At 39.2% G+C, this 21482-nt stretch overlaps 1 protein-coding gene across 1 annotated transcript in view; it reads left to right on the top strand.

Moving 5' to 3' along the window:
• Positions 1 to 21482, top strand: part of tanc2a (tetratricopeptide repeat, ankyrin repeat and coiled-coil containing 2a) — a 104967-nt gene that overhangs the window by 29919 nt on the left and 53566 nt on the right. The window contains exon 3 of the mRNA XM_079456585.1: positions 17081 to 17177. Coding sequence (XP_079312711.1) covers positions 17114 to 17177 — 64 coding nt within the window. The 5' untranslated portion in view covers positions 17081 to 17113. The remainder of the gene's footprint in view (positions 1 to 17080; positions 17178 to 21482) is intronic.

Here is a 21482-nt window from a genome sequence, read left to right as displayed (position 1 = left end):
AAGCAAGCAACTAAAGTATTATCAAACTATTTAGTTTTATCATTATGTAGTAGAGTTAAGATATTACAATCAGAATCATCTTACTTTTGCTTCCCATCCCACAAAGCAAGCCTACTTGATTTAGGTGTTTGGGCCAAATGTGTGTCATGTGCGCTGTTATTTAGGGCATCCCGTCCAAAGCTTTATAAGGGAAATGAATTAGAGCTTAGACTCCCCCGACCAAAGGAGGATATCCGGCAGTTGTGTGACGGATGCAATGGTTTCCCCTGTAAAGCAGCAGCTGCACTCTGGACTCACAAAGAGATGAAAAGGAAGTCCAGTGAGTCGTTTAATGTCATGCCAGCCATGTGCGTTAATCTCAAACTGATCTCTGGTCAGGTTTTAATAGTTGCTAGTATTCATAAAGGAATACAGTAGATATTAACAAACTGGTGTTATGTCGTTCTAGACAACGGTGAGAAAAGCCTTTGTTCCCATTTCTAAAGGAGTGAGGAATGCACTTTTTCAGAAATCGTCTTTTTGTGGAAGGAAGACAGGAAGCAATGTTATCCTCAAAGGTGAAGCATGTCATTTCTGTGCATCTAGCAAACCAAATTATAGCCCCTCTCCGTAGTTTCATCCCTATTACCAAAACAATCTCAAGGCTATTTGTAACTATTGTATACTGTGGCCAATTGCATTGGTATAATCGTATTTGCTTCCGTGCCAGTGACGTTAGGTTAAGGGGTGTGGTTAGGGGAGGGGCTTCAGTGTTTTTCTTATAATCGATAGTTTTTGTACGATTCACATCATACGAATCAGCCACCTCATAAATACGCTTTTACGCTTAGTTTTAATGCAAAATATTTTAACACCGTCATAGGATACATTTCCATGTGCTAAAGTCAACACATTTAATTCTGTCTTCAATATGGTTTAAATATGGTAACTTGATCTGTGAAGGGTGCTCTTTCAGCAAAGAGTCACTTACAAGCACAGCCAAAGAAAAACCATAAACACATAAACTGTGTAGCAGTTTATTAAAGTGTTAAAATGTTTCTAAGCTTTTATAGGCCACGTACACACTGCACCTGTTCTGTACACAGACAGTTCACAAATTTACGGGAGTGAAAACCACATTTGACTACCGAACTGACAACCCCTTTAACTCCACGCAGTGTGTACGGAACCGAACTCAACAACTAGTTGTTAAGGACGTCTTCAAATGGCCTTTAGAGATGTGTTGTTTTCTGGTTTTATGGGGTGCAAGAAAATAACAGGGAAATTCCTTACTTTTGCACATTTTGAGACCGAGCTAGCCACTTTCACGAGCCCTTCGCTGGTGAGAGGGTTGCCAGATCTTCATTGAAGAAAAAACTGCAAATTATGATGAGACAAAAAGTAAACCTTAAAAATAAAAAAATAAAAGCTACATTTGCGCCAATTACCATTTTTGCAAACCTAAAGGGTTGAGCTTTATGACGCAAGACTTTTTGGGGGTTTTAAGTGTTTTGTATGTTCATTCTCTTATCTGAGAAATCGAATCAGGACCCGAGTTGGTTATTTTTGCCCATTGCCCTGAAAACGAACCCGTAGGAAACACAATTTTGTGTGCGTCTTTAATTCTGTGTGTTCACGAGAAAGCCAGGGAGATGTTGTAACCTCTAAAAATGCTTACTATGCTGAACACCTTATCTGCTTGTTTCAATAAATTGCCAGCAGTCTTCCTCCAGAGACTTCTCCATCTGTCCTCACCTTCACCTGTTTCCAGGGTTCATTCAACACCCAACCCCCCGATCATAAAAGAGGGAATTAAGTAACCGGTACAGAAATTATCTGGGATATTATTTTCATTTTAAATGAAAAAATAATTATATTTAGCTGGGGGAAAAATTCTAAATTGTACTATAACATGGTTTGTCTTTTGGACAGATTTAAAGGCCCCCAAATGTGAGATGCACCGTCTTATCATTAAAGACCAAACACATTGTTTTGTATAAGGGAGAGTAGATAAGACAAATGTGTTATTTTTTTAAAAACCGAGGACGCTGATTTCTGAGGGAATGCACTTTGCAACGTGCACATTGTTTTTATACGTGAAAATACACAGGGAAATGCGTCACATGTTTAAAAACTGAAAACATGCACTCTTTGGGCCCTATTTTCACAATCTAAGCGCATGGTTTAAAGCGCACGGCGCAGCTGCACTCAGGGTGTGTCAGAATCCACTTTTGCTGGTTTAACGGCGGGAAATGGTCTGGGCGCATGGTCTAAAGGGGTTGTCCCGATTCTCTTAATGAGTAATGGGTGTTTTTTGGCCGTAACATGCATTAAACCAATCGGAGTGTCATCTTCCATTCCCTTCAAGAGCCAGTTGCACTCGCGCCCTGGTGGGTTCTCTATTTACATGGCGGAATTCGTAGCATTCTCTTCTCCAGAAAGGAAACGCGTCTGCTCTTGCGAGAGGTTAAAGCGCACAAGCCGACCATCTACAGGACAAGCCGGATTTTTATCTTGATGTCCACAATAATAATCCTTTACATTGTAATTTTTTTTATTAATATTTGGCATTATTGTGTGCTTCTGCGCGTCCCTCTGTGTGTAATAAGCAGAATATACGAGCGCTGTGCACCTGCCTATAGGCACGTATTTCTAACGCGCTCTTTAAATAACAAATACACATTTTTCAGTTCCTCAAAATAGCAATGCGCCTGAGCACACCACTTTTTTAGACCAAGGCGCCCATGGGCACACAAATGAGCGCAAATGTATTTGCTATTTAAACAACATGGCGCTGGACGGGAAAATTAGGGCCTGTTTACACAAGAACGTTTTCAAGTGAAAGCAAAAAAATTTTAAGCAATTTGGCTGTCTGTATACACGGAAACTGTGTTTTAGGTGCCTGATAACGCAAACTTTTGAAAACGGGTTTCAAAGTGCAAGTTGTTGAAAACCATGGCGTTCTCATTTCCTTGAAAACCCTGAAGTACGCAAGAACGAGAAAACGACATCGTGTGCATGCGTATCAGGTGTGGGGACGTGGTATGCGCGTGTACACCAAAACACAACGAAGAAGAAGAAACAAATACAACAATGGCGGATTACATGGGTTTTTTGTGCTGCGCAATAGTTTGTTAACGCTTCTCCAGAAAAGTGTAGATTTACTACACCAGTGTTATAACCACCAGCGGAGACTAATTATTATCTACAGCGAAGTCTTAACACTCATTCACTGCGATGAAGGGTTTTTAAACGGCGCTTTTGGATCAGAACGCGGATTGTTTTGATCACGTTGTCGTGTGTACGTGAAACTTTTCAAAAACGCTGAAGAAAAACGTTTCCGTTTTTCACCGTGTAAACGTGTCCTTAGACCTGCGTCGGGCTTAAACTAACAAAACGCCATGTTTGTTTAGAAAACATTCTTGTAGCTCACTGTTAGTAGCCCAGTGTGAAAACAATGGCAGACACAACTCGATGTGGGCGGAGACAGCAGCAGTCATGGGGAGGGCTCAATCAATGTGAGAGAATACCAACAGCTTGTTCAAGAGGTTTATTTGGGGATTAAAAAAAATTATTTGAAAAAATGAAAGATGTTTTTACATTTTAGGGTGGTGCTGTACTCCTGACATACAGATATGTTAAAACAACATTCAAAAGTGCATTTCCTGGATAAGGGGGGCTTCAAAGATTTATTAAATGAAAAATATAAATATTTAGCTTCTTGCAGTTAAATATGAACTAGACATGTTTTGTGATGTTCACCCTCAAAGAACGGGATCACAGAACAGTATAAGAACTGAAAGGCAAGGAGCGTGATGCGAGTATCATTTTCCAGGACTCACCACTGGTCGGCTGGTCTCTGTGGACAGGTTTAAGTCTGCTTCTTAAAAGACTCCGGGACAATAGAGACTATCATGGCTTCTTGATTCCGACTGTCACGTGTGAACGCACAAAGAAAGATAATGGTTCACGGCGTCGAGAATCTCATTCTCATTTCCAGACTGTCTGTTTATTCCAACCGAGCTCCTTGAACGCTCGCAGTCTCGCCCCCCCACCGTTTTCCACGAGACCGCTGGTTCGACTGTTGCTATGCAACGTTCTCCTGTCGCTTAGTGAAGCATTAATTAGAGTGTTAGGTTTGAATACCGCCGTTATCGCCTCTGAATTGCCACGGCTGGTTTATTTGCACAAGTTTTAGATTCCGCAACAGTACCATGGCTTACGGCACTGCAGTATGAAAGTAGATCAGTTGGTAGAGTATTGTGTTAGCAACGCAAATGTTGTGGGTTTGATACCCAGGGAACACACATAGTGGAGAAATAGATGTAGTATTAGTATGTATGTTCCCTAGGATGCACTGTAAATTGGTGTTGGATGCATACATTTGGCAGAAGCACATTGGGAAGCTTGTCGAAATCCGGAAACCGTTGTTTTGTTTTTTGAAAAGAAAAGCTAGCTGCATCTCCACATGTCATCCGTCAACACTTTCTTTTGTGTGTGATTTGCGTTCTAAAGGTCCTGCCAGAACGTATATTTCTCCCGACTGCTAGTGAAGGAAGTGAGCTCAGTTCTCTCAGCAGCTGCGAGAGGCCTGTAGTGATGCCAGCAGGATGAGATTTCAGGACCGCTAACCCGAACCATCATGTGCACATCTCTTTCTGTGTTTTCATTACTGCCTGTGAGCACTGTGGCGACCGGTTCAGCAAAGCTGGCAATCTGATTAGAGTATGTTTTTACAAAAACGATATCTTACATTAGTTTGTTAAGTCCTTGAATACCCTGTTCAGACAGAAGATAAACAGCCCTATTGTCCAATCCATAACATTTTCCTCTAGTCAGATTACGTAAAAATAACATTTGTTAGGGAATTGTACCCGACAGTTCAAATACTAAATAGTTATTATAAGCTTACTGTTGTGAATCAGGATAATATGAGGACAGTTTTGAACATTGGTTTTTAATATACTTACAAATAAACGCAAAGAAATTATTGTGCAAGCAAAAAAAGGTAATGAATAAAATAATTTTGTTTCTTTAGTTGTTTACTGTTACAACAGATCATTCACAAGTTGAATAGGCCAATACATTTTCAAAAACACACATTATAGCTACAACAATGAAATACTATACATGCAAATTGAAAACTATTGTAGTAGAGTCACACTTCTATGTAATGTTATATACTTTACCTTAATTGTCATTATGAAATTAAATGTATAGAAAACAAGAACTAACGGTGTCCCTCTCTCCAATAAGCTACATGCTGAGTAGATCGGCCTTATGATTTAGTAAATGTGTTCAAAAGTCTGAAAATGTACGTCTTGAAGGAACATTATTACCAAACATCTTTTTTTGCAATTAAGTGAACTTTTTTATGTGTGAACATCTGTTCAGAACTGTGCTTGCTAACCATGTGCTGATTAGCATCTTTGAGCTAGGCTAAAATTGTCACTACCGTAGTGAGGTAAAGGAACACTTAATCCTTTATGTGGGACAAAACCCCTTGGCAAATCATTTGCACTGTATATTAGTATGTTTTAGTAGTGATATAGTATGTGTGCTGTAGCTTTTCTATTATATATGCACTGTCAGATGTGCGTCTGCTATATGTGCTGGCTGCGTATGTGCAGCATAGTTAGTTATTTGTATTAACATAAAATGTTGAAAGTCTGATTCGGCTGTTAAATATTGTGATCACTACCAAAATATTACAATCACTACTGACAATGTGTGTGTCACGACCGAAACACAGGGATTTTGTCAAAAATAAGGTATATATTAAATGATCAACTCCGGTGTTATGATCAATATTTGGTTCAATGTATATATAAACTAATGAATTTTTAACTTTGAAATCAGCATGATCAGTTTCGCGCCTTTTACAAATAAAGATTGGATTCAAAATACAACACATCTTATAAAAAATATTGTAAAAATTTTAACCGTTGATGATTTACATAGCTAAAAAGTAGATTCAAACTAAATCTTATGTAAATATAAGATATACTTTTAATATACTTTTATTGAATTATATATTATTGTGTTTCGGTAGTGACAACATTTGGGTAGACTAAGAATATTCCCAAACCTTCTCAAAATACAATATGAAAATTAACCGCACAACTACTAGAAATGTGTACCTTTTGATATTCTACAATTTGCATACATAAAACATTTCTCAGATTTTGCACTAATTCTGTAGACTGGCCCATTTAAAAGACCTCCCTAAAGCGCAATTTTTACTTGTGTGTCGGACCTACGCCGTAATGCGCACCTCTCCAAAACTGTACCAATGCGTCGACTCAATGCGGACCCTACAAGTAAAAATTAGGCTTTAGTCATGCATGCCCAGACTCCCTGGTAAAACTGTCACAGAAACTTTAAACCCTGCACGTCATGGGTGAAAGGCAGGGAGACACTGGCCAATTATTTGGACTGATTCACACTAAGAAAGAAGTGAAGTAGGATTTCTTTGTAAAGCAGTAAGAACAAACAGGCGAGGTTTCTTTTGAAGATGGGGGGACTCTTTGATATCAGCCTCTCCAATAAATCTGTTAAACCCTCAGCTGCGCCATACAATAATGGCTTGTCTGCATCACCTGAACAACCTATTTCTTTTTATAAATGTGGATGTTTTGCTGAATGTTTACGAGTCTTGAAGTGTATTGAGTCACTGTTTGATTATACCTGCGGGATCTCTGCGTAAACTGTTTTCCCAGTCTCATTGAGGAAATATGATGTCTTTGACAATAATGAACAATGACACACCTGCATGGCTCAGTTGATGTTTTCACTGTGAGCACACAGACGGCCTATTTAGCCAGACAGACAGACAGCCTCGGTTTCATTGTGACTGGTGTGACTACAGTGAGCATTTTCTTAGTGGGGAACTACTTGTTGGGTTTGTATGCCGTGTTTGTTTTAGTAGTCCTTACTGCAGACAACCAGGAACCGAGAGTAGATCTAATGCGTATGTGTTTATAAACTGCTGGAAGGAGGCTCTCGTGTTTGTTTAAGGATCTTTTTCTCCAGTTTAAACCTGAGTTTCTGCATGTACTGTAGAGCTTCTGTGCTGTATTTGGACAGGAAGTGACACGAACAAAGGGAAATCGCTGTGTGTTTGTGTAGTTGTCATTGTGTGTGCGTGTGTGTGTAGAGGGGTAAGCTTGAAGTTCTTTCTCGCTCAGTGTGAGATTTTCTCTTTAAGCGAAGAAAAATCTCAGGTCAAACTTCCTGGATTGTCCTTCTCTGTGGGGTTTTTCACATTTTGCTTTTGGTTTTTTTTTAGAAAAGTTTAGTCCACAAGTTTAAAAGTAACTTCCCAAACAAAGGAGTGTGTGTCTGCTTGTGTATAGAGTGCACGTTTATTTGTGTTTGTACATGCTGTTTGAGTTCATACTCATTGGGTTCCTAGCCATCTCCTATTCTCTGTTCTTTTTCGCGTGTTTTGTTTCAGTGCACACGACCTGAACATTGTAATCATGAGACAGCATACACACACACTCTCTGTTCATTGGCTTTGTAGAGCAGCGGAACACAAACAGCGTGCGATTCCTGTAACGTTGCGCTGTGGGAGGCATTAGTCAACGGGAGGCTGTATTAAACATTAAGTGCCGTGCCTGTTGGCTATTAGTCATTGTTCTGCAGTTGAATCCATCAAACTAGGAACAGTGGCTCAGGCCAGCCAGCTTTATATGCCCACGGGGCAACATTTGGAAAACTTGTGTGTGTTCAGAACTTGTTTGGAGATACTTGGCCTTGAGTCTTTCTGTCTATCTATCTAGACTCCAGTGGGTCTTCTGAAGCGAAACAATATGTTTGTGAGAGAAACTGATTCATATCTTTTGGCCTATTTAGCAATATTTATGTGTAATTTAAAATGTATAATGAATAAAACATTTATGTTTAAATTCTATATAAATATATACATGCAAGTATGTACGTATGTAACTATGCGCACTGCGGAGAAATATATTAGGTAAAAACAAGAGCATTAATCGCATTCAGAATAAAAGTTTGTGTTAACATAATATATATCTGTGTATTGTGCACATACATTTTGTATTTATTAACATAAAACCATAAATGCATTTAAATATTTATTAAATATAAATAAATACCCGTTTCTGCAAACGATCAACGTCTTGTAGTGCCATCCCCAAAAATGATCTGCCCGCTGCCACTAGATCAGCAGATTCTGTAGCAGTCTTTTAGAATCGACTGAAAACACATCTCTTAAGTCAGCGCCTGACCGATCAGTTCTGACTTCTATCTCTTTTCTACTCTTTCTATCGAAAATAACAAAAAACTTCGCATTGTATACTGTGGTAGGCTATATGAGAGGCTATATTGCACATGCTTTTTGTTTTATATTGCACATTGCTTCCATTGTTTACCTCCTTTGTGAGTCGCTTTGGATAGCGTCTGCTAAATGACTAATTGTAAATATTTACCAATAATTGAAATGATATATATTCGCTTAACCTGTTATCAATCGGCTGTGCCGTCGGCGGTACACTGCGTGTTTTGCTTGATAACATCGGGAAATACAACAACTTAGAAAAACAAAACCTAAACATATCACATATCTTTACAAAGCTGAGATTCTTGTGATTCGAACGATGTAAACCATTTTAATATACAATCAACACAGCCAATGCAATCAGAGTCTTTGTCAGACAACCAACCACCAAATAAGCAGCAACAAAACTGAAGAAACTCTCCTATAAAGCCTCCTGGTAGTCCACTGATCCATAACATTCCAACAAAAATGGTATAGGTATACTCTAAATGATCCAGTAAATCTAACACATATATGTCTATAAACTTCAAGGAACACGGTAGTATAATTTTCAAGAAGCCGACAGAGCCATCAAATCTCCGACGCGTTTTGTGGTGTAGCGTCTCTTCACTTGTAAACATTGCAGATGTTTTTATGTCAATATGGCCACTGAACTCTGCCCTTTTGATTGACACCTCATTTGAGCGAATAGGTGCATCTAAGAGGTGACAACAGGCAGCAATAGCCAAGGAGCGCCCAGGATGAAGGATGAGACCCTCCTGTACTTGATTGACAATAGATCGATCCTGTCGCGTCAGAGTTTGCTAATGATGGGCGTATCTGATAGCCAATAGAATTCCGAAAAGATAAATATGCAGCTTCACGGGAAACATTCAAAGTGTAAGTAGAGAGGTCCGTGCGCAAACACGTGTGCGGCTGTGCGTAAATTCTAACAGGGATTCGTGACCGTGCGCAAAAGCTGCTAGGAAAGAGTTTGAGCGTGTAAAGAGTTTTACATTTGGAAAAACTTCTCACTTGAAGAAGTTGTTGAACAATGTACCAGAAGGCATTCAGGGAGACACTCATTGAAGAGCTGGCAGCGGCTGCTGACATACCCGCTCCATCCCCCACTCCACACAGAGCACACCACAAGCCTGTGCATATCAGTGGAGACAGCACCAGAGGCCGTCTGAGGCACTGCCATGCAAAGACTCCTGTAAAATGTTCTTCATGTGAGGTGCCTTCGTGCTTTTTGCCAAGCCGTGATTGTTATAACGAGTGGCATGTTGCCAATAACCTGTAATGTAATTATAACATTTGTAAATAGTTTGGGTTTTTATACATTTATTTAGAGTGTGTTTGTTCTAATATTACAAATGATTTTATTACACTAGCACTTAGTCTATAGTCTCTTTATTTGCACAAAGTATAGTTTCAGTTACTATGTGTCATCCAAATTCACTGTCAATAATTGCTAAGGAATAGAGTAGCCTTTCATTAGAGCCCAGAATTATGACTGTACATTAAAAGCATTCAAGAATAACAGCATTTTATGTGTCAATGGCAAAGGGCCATTTGGAGTCTCCAAGTGGCCATTCTAGAAGGCCACCTAGACATAAACTTAGATAAACATGTGAAAAACACACATTTTCTAAGGTATTGTAATCAAAGTAGCTTGGTAAGGCTTCATGCTGTGATCCCAATGTGTTTTCCAACTAATAGCTCCCAACTATAGTCATATGCAGGCAACTATTTAAAATTAAAAAGTAGGCAGAATATTTTTTCCCCTCTTTCAGTGTGTTTAAAATTCTATTACTCAATAACAGTAAGATTTGCAGTGATTCTGACTCTTTAGAAACAAACTTCAGAGTCTCACCTTTCAAAAGATACCAAAACCATGCATATACTCAAAATGTTTCAAGTACAGTATGCACTTTACTTTGGGCATGTCTTTTTTAAGCATTTTTGCTAAATTTAACAGGATTGCTAAAGGGTTAATAGGACTAGGTGTTATATTCCCACTATTTCAGCACAGTTGAATTGCCCATTAGGACATTCCCCATGTCTTATGCATGACGGGAGAGCAGTCAAGAATATGAATAGAGGAAAGGAGGTCTGAGGTTTCACTGGGTTCGTCAGGAAGGCATCCTCTGTGTTTGGTGGGATAAATTATCATATCATATTTATACTTAACTTTCCTTCTCATGAGTTCACATCCATTGTCCTGGGTGAAAGATGCCTTTTGGTGAGGTGTTGCTGATAATGCCTTTTGTATGGTTCCCATCAATGCGACACATCGACGGTTGTATGACACCTCAGCCTCATTGGGTGTTTTGGCCCTTTATCACAAGACACCCTCAGCCAAGGGAAGCCCACAGCAGGTTGATCTGACCTTGTTGTGTGTTGCATTGTTACAAGGTCATCTGGCACCCCATGCTGTGTCCATTCGCCTCAACCAAAGTCATTGGCTTCTTCTTTCCGCACCATGGGCCAGTTCTTTATTATCCTCCACTTGACCTGTCCTCTGAACCCCATTCCGGTGTCAATTACCTCATCCAGATTAGTCGCTGCAGCCTCAACAATACTTGCTTTGCTTGTAGCTCAGTGCCATCATACCTCAACGCAACCATACATACCAAATTGTTGGCTAAGGCTGTTCTAGCCCCACTGGCACCGTTAATGTACGCTCTGTGCTCCCGGTGCCGTATGACATAACATTGCAACACACAACACCATTTTATTACGTGGTCATTTGGCAGTCCATATTGTGTCCTTCCGTTTCAACCACAGCCAGTGTCTGCTTCTCTCAGCAACAGTGACAAGTTCTTTGACTACCGTCCGTTGGGCCTCTCCTTTGTTCCCCACGTCCTAATGGTCCAGTCAGTGAAATTGTGCGGCGAGGCTCCCTCCACCCCTCCACCTCACTTTGAAACACTACGACGGCTGACAGAACATGGCGAACTACATGCAATGGGACCCGTGACGTATGTCGATAGAAATAGCTCATTCTAAAGTAATTAAAACAAACAGCTTCATTGTGCTCTCTAAGTCTCTTTAAACACCTCTGAAGGCATAGCTATGTGTATTATATTGCATTTCTATCAACAGATCATCCCAAGAATTACACACTGGACCTTTAAGCAGCCCACTTCCACCGGGGAACACTTGTCCATCCCCGATCTTCAGTCTCCGCTGCCAAGTTAGCATACATGAGATTCTTTCTTTCAAATGCTTCATTAATGGCCTTTTCCAAAGGTACAGTCAACTCAACTATGATGACTGTCCTATTAGAGCTGGACCACAGAACCATGTCTGGCCACAGGTGGGTCTCTGAGATTTCAAAGGGGAAAGTAAGTCTGTGGTTTAAATCAACTTGCATTTCCCAATCCCTGGCAATACTCGGCAGACCTGAATCCACGGATAATGGCGCGGCCTGCGTTTTCTGCCCCTGCCGAATCAAGGGTTGGCTTTTAAGTGTGTTAGCCTTAAGGCATCGGCAAGATCTAGAAAAACAAAATGTAGGTCTTTCTTAAAAAAAAATTGCCAGTTGCAACTGGTGCCAAATGATGTTCCAAACATCCAGAGAAACCCCCTATGCCTGCTTTCTGTGTTACTCTTCAGAAATGCTGAGAGCCATAAAAATATCCATGTTTGTTTTTTTATGTTTACAAATAAAAATGATAATATACAGACATATATTATGTAAACACAAATGTTTATTCTGTACTGGATTAATCGTTTGACAGCTCTAGGAAAAACAAACGAGGTGCGATTAATCACGATTAATCGTTGAACTGCCCTTTGTGCTTTATTTTGTCTTTAAAACTGCTCTAAACACTTTTTAATAGTATGCATAAGATGTTTTTCCCCTACCTGAAAGATATGACTGAAGTAGGTGTCTTTAAAAATCACAGTTTTTACTCTGTGACAGCCCTGGGCTCTTTAACAAGCAGAATGTTTCTCAGACAAGTTCAATGTGAGACATCCAGTTTGTTTAAACCAATTGGATGCCGGAGGGAAGCGTCTGGGAAACCTGCTCGGAGCCAGTCATTATTTTAGCAATTTCCACAAACAACACAAAGCTCACAACAGCTTTACATGCAACTTGCATTTGAAAAAGAATGCAGCTAAAATTAAAGATAAAGAAAATGTATCGCTGCTTGCATACGGAAACGAGGTAAGCGCACCCAACGTTCGCCTCCTCCATCATAAATCATAGCAACGCTCCACAGTGCGGAGAAAGAAAATGGCTGTCGATTTAAAAGCCATGGCTCCCAAGCAGACATGAATTTTTGCAGCCGACATGACAAACCCCATGCTGCGACCCATCAGTCCGGAAGATGCCATCATCGTGATTCAACTTGATTACTTGTGGCGGGATACCTTTAGAGCTTGTCTGTGCTTTGTCGTTTTAATTTGTTTATTTATTTCTTGCAGTGAATTGAAGCCTTGGTTTCTGCCTTGGGTTGCTTTGATTCTGATGAAATAAACCGTATCTTAACTGACTGTCTCCTGTTTGAAGATTTTGTAGTTGACGGAGCATGTTCATCTTTTTATTTGGATGGCATGTGTTTGCATAAGGTATAAGGAAGCTTGGTTTCTGAATGCTGATCTGATTGCTTCTGGGTAAATTATAATCAGACATATTCAGACTTTAGGTGTTTCAGAAATGTTGTTCAGTAAGCAGTGCTGTTGTTTAAAGTTATGCTAGTAATTTATTTGGACAATAACATGCACCTCCCCTTGGCTAAGCGGGTTTAACAAAGGCGATGAAGGTAAACGTGTCTTTGACTCAGTGGGCATGTGTTTGGGAGTTTGTTTGCCGACCTTCAGCCATCGATCAGTTTAAGAAACACTTCACTACTTACATACTTGTTTTAAAAAACTTCGATCCGAATGGCTTATTTTATGGACATTTTGTGGTTCTTTTTGGTTCTTTCAGGAGCTAGACACCCAGTCCCCAACCACTTTCATTAGATGACAGCTTGTGGGTTTAAACAACACTATTTTGAGCAAATTTAAAGATTTATTTGTTTTTGGTTGAGACTATTTGTTCAAAACAAAGCAAATGCAACACTTTTTTTTCGGTCCCAACACATCTTTGTCACCACAGACATTATAAGCAAATATTGTTCTTCAGCAGAACACAAAAGAAGATCTTTTGAAGAAAGTTGGTACCCGAACAGCACTAGCCCCCATTCACTTCTATTGTATGGACACAAAACCAATCGCACAAATTCATTTATATTTTCATGATGCTTATGAAAGAGATTGAAAGATTTTTCCATTGCTGCATTGCAGATAAAATTATCACCCCTCGCAACTTTCAATCCGAGTTTCTCATTACTTCACGTCTCAGCTTTTTTACAGACATCAGGCTCTCATTAAGTCGTGTGTCCGAGTGTGAGAGACTGCTTTGGGAAATAGCATTAGTCTTCTCATTCTCATGGTTAAGAACGGTTCGCTCAGAAAACGGCAGTAGATCTCGCTACAGTGAGTTACGTCTTCTCTGTTACTCATCTTCTGCAGAAGCTCGGCCTCAGGATAAGGTCACCCTGCAGAACCTCACTCATCTTTATGCAAGAGCTGTAACATGACTCTGTCTCTACATCCATCCTTTTCTTCTCTTCTTTTAACCTCTCTTGAACCTTGCCTTTCTACGACAGAATCCATATTAGACTGTAGCTAGTTTTTCCAGATTTGTTTAGTCACGTTTGCATCTATTCTGTTAGCCAAATGATCTAAAGCTGTAGTCTTTATTGGACCAATATTCAAATTCTTGTATTTGCTGATAAAATGGTTTATATTTTATCCGCATATACAAGATTATTAAAGTTGTTGAAAAATGTAGGCATCACAACATTAAAATGAAATCTGGGCCATTTTAATTGAGATCTGCCTGAGGAAAACAAACATTTTAATTTATTCTTTTATTTTAGATTTATTTTATTTAATTTTTCGCCATTTTATTTGAGATTATTTTTGTATTATTTTGTTTATTATTATATTATTATTATTATTATATTACAGCTTTATCACAATTATATATTTCAACTATATTTTCAATTTATCCAGGTTTCTACGACTAAGCTACATGGTAAATGTCTTTCTGTCTGTGTGAAAATACGAAAATATATTTTTTATATTTCACACTCTTCCTCAAGCATCTAAAATGATCATTTATTGTCTCAAGGTTACATTTAAAGGACCCTCAGACTGATGCTGACCCGCCTGCCCCTGAATTATGTTTCATACACCTGGAGTGCCTCTCATACATATTTAATATTCTATTCTGTTCATGTACACACACATGCAGATGTCTTGCGCTCTCCCGTCCTCCATCTAAATTCTCTTCAACCAGCACAAAGACCCACCAGAGAAAAGGGCGAAAATGTAATTCCATTGACATCCGTGGAGCTCATACAAATGCGTCGCATAGCAGAAAGAGATGAATGTCTGGATAAGCAACAGTAGAACAAAGAGTGTGTATCGTGCACACTTTCACACATACTGTATAAACACACACACACACACTCTGCTCATACATGAAGCGGTAATTAACAGCATCGGGGTGTGAGCCCTGAGCAGTGTGGGTGTCGAGAGTCTTAAAATAATCCAGTGAAGAATGACGAATCCCACGAATGAAACTCATTATAAACTCCGGCGTTCCAGCAGACTCAAGGCTTTATGTACCTGAAACGTATAATCACACAGCCTTCAGAAATCTATGAGGAGCCGTTTAGGCTTTAATTATTGCAGTGACTCTTACAAACACTAGTGAAATAAAAAAAATCGATGGAACTTCGTGAAATTCATTCATATGTATTACTGAAATACCTCTTACAAACACTAGGGAAGTAAAGCCTCGATTGCTTTTATTATTTCACTAGTGTTTGTAGGAGGTAATACGTATGAATGAATTTCACTAAGTCCGAACAGTGTTTTTATTTCACTAGTGTTTGTAGGAGGTATTACAGTAATACGTATGAATGAATTTCACTAAGTCCGAACAGTGTTTTTATTTCACTAGTGTTTGTAGGAGGTATTACAGTAATACGTATGAATGAATTTCACTAAGTCCGAACAGTGTTTTTATTTCACGAGTGTTTGTAGGAGGTATTACAGTAATACGTATGAATGAATTTCACTAAGTCCGAACAGTGTTTTTATTTCACGAGTGTTTGTAGGAGGTATTACAGTAATACGTATGAATGAATTTCACTAAGTCCGAACAGTGTTTTTATTTCACGAGTGTTTGTAGGAGGTATTACAGTAATACGTATGAATGAATTTCACTAAGTCCGAACAGTGTTTTTATTTCACTAGTGTTTGTAGGAGGTATTACAGTAATACGTATGAATGAATTTCACTAAGTCCGAACAGTGTTTTTATTTCACTAGTGTTTGTAGGAGGTATTACAGTAATACGTATGAATGAATTTCACTAAGTCCGAACAGTGTTTTTATTTCACTAGTGTTTGTAGGAGGTATTACAGTAATACGTATGAATGAATTTCACTAAGTCCGAACAGTGTTTTTATTTCACGAGTGTTTGTAGGAGGTATTTCAGTAATACGTATGAATGAATTTCACTAAGTCCGAACAGTGTTTTTATTTCACTAGTGTTTGTAGGAGGTATTACAGTAATACGTATGAATGAATTTCACTAAGTCCGAACAGTGTTTTTATTTCACTAGTGTTTGTAGGAGGTATTACAGTAATACGTATGAATGAATTTCACTAAGTCCGAACAGTGTTTTTATTTCACTAGTGTTTGTAGGAGGTATTACAGTAATACGTATGAATGAATTTCACTAAGTCCGAACAGTGTTTTTATTTCACTAGTGTTTGTAGGAGGTATTACAGTAATACGTATGAATGAATTTCACTAAGTCCGAACAGTGTTTTTATTTCACTAGTGTTTGTAGGAGGTATTACAGTAATACGTATGAATGAATTTCACTAAGTCCGAACAGTGTTTTTATTTCACTAGTGTTTGTAGGAGGTATTACAGTAATACGTATGAATGAATTTCACTAAGTCCGAACAGTGTTTTTATTTCACTAGTGTTTGTAGGAGGTATTACAGTAATACGTATGAATGAATTTCACTTAGCTTGATTGCTTTATTTCACTAGTATTCGTATGAGGTATTACAGTAATACGTATGAATAAATTTCACGAAGCTTGATCAATATTTTTATTTCACTAGTGTTTTTTAGGAGTCACTTTAATAATTAAGGCCTCAACGGCTCCTCATAAAAATCACCTCACTAACTCTTTGTGTGATGTAAACGTCAATAGATGTATTTCAAAGACATCACACGTTTTCTTTGTTTTGTCACACTCAGCTTGATAGACAAAGAAAAATCATGTAGTGGTTTGGTTTTGTGAATTGGTATTAATCTTGTTTTAAGGGTTGCTTATCAAAACTACACAATTACTGTGTCTACCTGGCTGTCTATTGTATCTACAGTATGTGTCTGTCTGTGTGCTTGTATGTGTCTTGTCTGTCTGTGCTTGTGTGTGTGTGTGTGTCTGTCTACAGTACCTAGGCCAATGTGTATCTTTCTTTCTGGTTGGTTACTGTATATATCTACTGTCTATCTGTTGTATCATTATTTATCTGTCTTTCCGTCTGTGTACTCTGTATATCTGTCTTCTGTATCTATCTGCCTGTCTCTCCTTATACTGCATTTATCTACCTGTCTGTCTATCTATTGTATCTCTCGGTGTCTGTCTGCTTTTTTAAATTAATCCAGATTCCTGAGAGGGCTGTTTTGTTTGCCTGTGTCTTACTCGGTCCTGTTCTCTCTCTGCAGGTTTCTCTCTAGCTGAACCAGAACTGTGCAGCCATGTTCAGGAACAGTCTGAAGATGCTGCTCGGCGGCAAATCCAACCGCAAGAATCGAAACAGCAGTAAGTTGAGTTGGAGTTTTCTCCACAAGCATATGACAGGATGCTTTAAATGGCTCCTTGTATTGTTTGTAACAGTCCACGTATATGCGCATCCATCAGAACACCATTTCACTTTCTCCCAACACCTTGTTGCATTTTTTAAGATGTGTCTAAATATTAATTTTATGCATTTTATACGCTTTGCCGATCAGTAAGTTAGGGGTGGGGCGAGCGTGTCATGCGATTTCTGCGTGTGTGTTTGAGCTCATAGACTCAAGGCTTTCATTGAAGAGATCTTAATGGTCAAAAGAAGCTGTTGATGTGAAATTAGGTTGTAGGCTTGTTTTTTCTGTGGTAGAGCGTTTAAAGATAATCTGTGTACCATACAGTACCTCCTTATTCTGTCTGTTGACTCTGTTATTTTTTTTCTCCTCCATTTAAGAGCTCAGTTATGCCAGTGGGTTTCTGTAGCTAGAGAGATGTGGAGATCTTTGTGAACATTCCTTCAGCGTTTTTGTGGTAGAGCTGAACAGTACAGTCACGGCTGTGTTTGATGGATGGGGGTTTTGTGTGGGTCCGGTTAGCTGTGTTTGCTGTTTGCTTTTCGAGGGAGTGTGGCTGTGCGACTATGATGGTGTGCTTGCGGTAACTCAGGCTTCTGTTTACCACACACACACACACACACACACACACTTCTCGATATCTCAGTTCTGTGCAAAGTTTGACTCGCTTAACAGACCAGCTATTTACCTCCGAGTGAGATTTGTATCAAAGGCGCAGCAAGCACTTCCCAGATAGCCCTGGGAATCTGTCGGCGTTCACAGCCCTCAGAATGACTGTGGTTTATCACTTGGCGAAATTCATGCCTCTCTATTGGCCGACTGAGTCATGTTCTCTCCAGGGTCTCTGGCTTCCCTGCAAGCTTTACAGGAGGCAATTTAGTTTCGTTACAGTGCACTTAAGGGTGCCATTACTGTGACAGGTTTAAATAAATGTAAAGTCGTTTGAACTTTCCTGTTCAAGAAATGACAGAATCATGTGGCATTAGAAACTTGAGAAGTTATGATTCATTGCCACGGTGAACTAATGATCTCATTTGAAATGATTGGTACAGTGGGCAGCTGTGTGGTACTGGAGATTTTAGTTATATAACTTATAAAAGAGATAGTTTACCTAAAAAGGACATTCTTTCGTCATGAACTGTACTCAACCTTTCTTCAGCAGAGAAGATATTTTGAAGAATGTTGGTAACCAAACAACACTGGCCCACATTGACTAACACTATGTGTTCCTCAGAAGAAAGAGTCATGTACAGGTTTTGAACAACATGAGGGTGAATAAATAATAACAGAATTCAAATGTTTGGGTCTTTCTAGGCAGATTCGGTTCAATTTGACAGTCATTCTGCGTTTGGTAGAAAGAAACAGGGTTGCCATAAGGTTTCAGACATAGTCCAAACCAATTCTCAACTTCATTACACTTGCATTTTTGTTGTCTTTCATCACATGCCACAAATACGCTTTTTCACCAAAGATGTCTCCCAAACAATGCATCTTAGTCTTCTTGTTGTGATGCCTGTGGCTTTGTCTGTTTTATATCTCAGCTGTATTGTTGTACACGTCTTTGATCTCACCTTGACACTGGAATTTTTCCACAAGATTTTGTTGTACAGTAACGTCTCTCTTACATTGTATGTGTCAGTGTATGTGAAGCACCTGCGTAGTTGCCGGTATCTTTATGTAACGCTTTCTTTACATACTTTTGCTATTTGGCATTCAGCTCGATGCAAATGCGTCTCCCTCTGCTGAATATATTTGCCGTAAATTAGATCTGCACGCCCCGCATCTTCCAGAGCGCTGCAGAATAACCCAGAGCTTGGTGCTGGAGAAAAAGCACATGTCGCGGGGCGATTGATGGTTAGCCTCCAGACCCCTCAAACGCTGTGAGTGGAATACTAACAGTCTCAAAAAGCTCATAGCAGCACTGGCCCGTGTGCCCTTTGTGGTTTGAATATGATGTAAGGCTTTGCAGAAACCGCAGGCGGTGCTTTGCCTGTAGCTTGTATCTCCAGCTGTGACAGGTTTTATTGTAATATGTGCTGATGAATGCCGGTTTTAGGTTTTGAATATTGGTTTCTCAGCTCGTTCCTTACGAAACTTCACGTACACACAAAGCCTGTGTGTCTTTTTTTTCTTATGATATATACTTGGATCGTTCTTGGATGATCCTGTACTGTTTTGCTGTTGGAAATGTCATGTGGTGGGACTAAAAACTAGGCTTTGTGCATCTTGAAGCATCTAGATGGAACTAGAAGTTTTGAAAAAGAAAATACGTGACTTTTTCTTCGGTGGCACACAAAATAAATTATTTCGAGAAATGTCTCAGTGGTTTTGTGTCCAGACAATGGAAGTCAGTGGGGACCAAAGTGGTTTGGTTCCCCAACATTCTTCAAAACATTGTCTTTTGTGTTCTGAAGAAGAAAAAAAGTCATACAGGTTTGGAAAGACATGAGGTTGAGATGTAATCATTTTCATTTTGGATGAACTATCCCTTTAACCCCTTTAATTTGTTCAGCAGATCTCAAATTGCTTCTCCTTATCTCCTCCCATCGGCAACTCTCCACTGCTGTCACCGTTCTCGCTTGTTGACAGCGTCTGGCTCTCCGCCCAACCCAGGTTGAGTTGTGTGCCAGATGAGGTACTTTAATATGGAGAAGTGTAGGACCAGTACGTACTTAAGTCCTCCCCTGTGTGTATAGTGGCTCCATGTAGTAAAGCCAGCGCGTTGATCTTCTCCTGGTGATTCTAAAATGTAAAACTTCATCAATTCAAGGCCAACATCTCCAACAAAATACAAGGCCAGTCCTCTAACGAATGCTGAAGTATATCTGGACCAACTACTGATTGTAATTCCACGTGTCGCTTTTTATTCAGGATAAAACTTGGCGTATTTTCCTGATCGAAGGTTATTGATGGCCAAAGTACAAAACTGTGATAAGACCATCTTCAGTGCACTTCCAGAGGAATGCTGTGTTTCAGTCTCCTGTAGTGATGGACTGTGGCACTTAATCTGCTCCTAATGGTCTTTTAATAATCCAATTTATTGTTACGTTCTGGCAGATGCAGTTCATGAAGCATATGGCCCGACCGTAATAGTCTAGAATGCACCATCAGGAACAGCCCTGTGATGCCAGGTTTGTGCTGTCCCACGAAGTAGAACCGGTGGAACTTATAATACAGATGGCATACGCAGATCAATGTGTATGCCAGGGTTATTTAATGCCGATGCTGAACAAGCTCATTGAGGTCTTTTGGTTACTAATGGTTGGAACAGAACTCTGCAGGAGAGTTGAGGGTCATTCTTATCCGAACTATATTAGGTGCAGATGTTCAAGCCGCATGCATGTAGTTTAGGCAGGGAAGATAAGCTTAATGTGCAGCTGTTGTATTTTTTGTAGTTGTAATCAACTTTCATTATATAATCTTTTCAGTATGTAGATCTCAATGACTCTTTGTTTGGTCTAGAAACTGTAAGTTTCAATGTTTTGGCATTTGTTGCAGTAGTTATATAAGCGATTTAACCTTCCCTTGTGAATAGATTTACAGTTTGTTCATTTGAATATATTTATCTTTGCTTGTTGTTTAACCCTTTATCGGGCAAGTTACCATATTTGGTAACTTAATTGACCAATCACAATGGCATTCTCTGTGAGATTGTGTAAGCGCATGGATGTCTACCAGTGAATCATTAGAGATCAGTCTATGACATAATATTATACAGTGATCCATTTGGAAACTTAAAATTATTACTTTGTATTATACCTAAATGGCATATATTTGTGTTCATTTTTACTGCAAGCCTTATTACTACTAAAATAAGTGGCACCAGCAGTACTTAGTGCTATTTTTCATTTTTACAATTTATATGTCAATATTCTTTGTTTTCAGTAGATATGCACTTCACTGTCACAGTCTTGAGTGTTTGTGTTCCCAAATGTTCCTAAATAAAACAAAATTAATAGTTTGGTTCCAAAACTAGATGAGTGCCCTAAATGTGGGTTAAAGGTGCTGTGTGTCATTTTTGGGAGGATCTATTGACAGAAATGAAATGTATATAACTATGTTTTGAGAGGTGTATAAAGACCTTGAATAAAGAAGCAATGTTTTTTTATTACCTTAAAATTAACTATTTCCATTGAATTCACCGTGTTGTTTCTACGGTGGCTCTAAACAGACAAACTGCTCTACAGAGCGCGTTTCCTAAATGTTATCTCCTTCGGCAAAGAAGTGAACATGTGTCTGCATCTTAGTGCTGTGTCAGGCACCG

The sequence above is a fragment of the Barbatula barbatula genome (genome assembly GCF_947034865.1).
Source record: "Barbatula barbatula genome assembly, chromosome: 5".
Lineage (NCBI taxonomy): Eukaryota > Metazoa > Chordata > Actinopteri > Cypriniformes > Nemacheilidae > Barbatula > Barbatula barbatula.
Note: the sequence above shows the minus strand (reverse complement) of the source record. Positions and strands in the feature narration are given on the sequence as shown.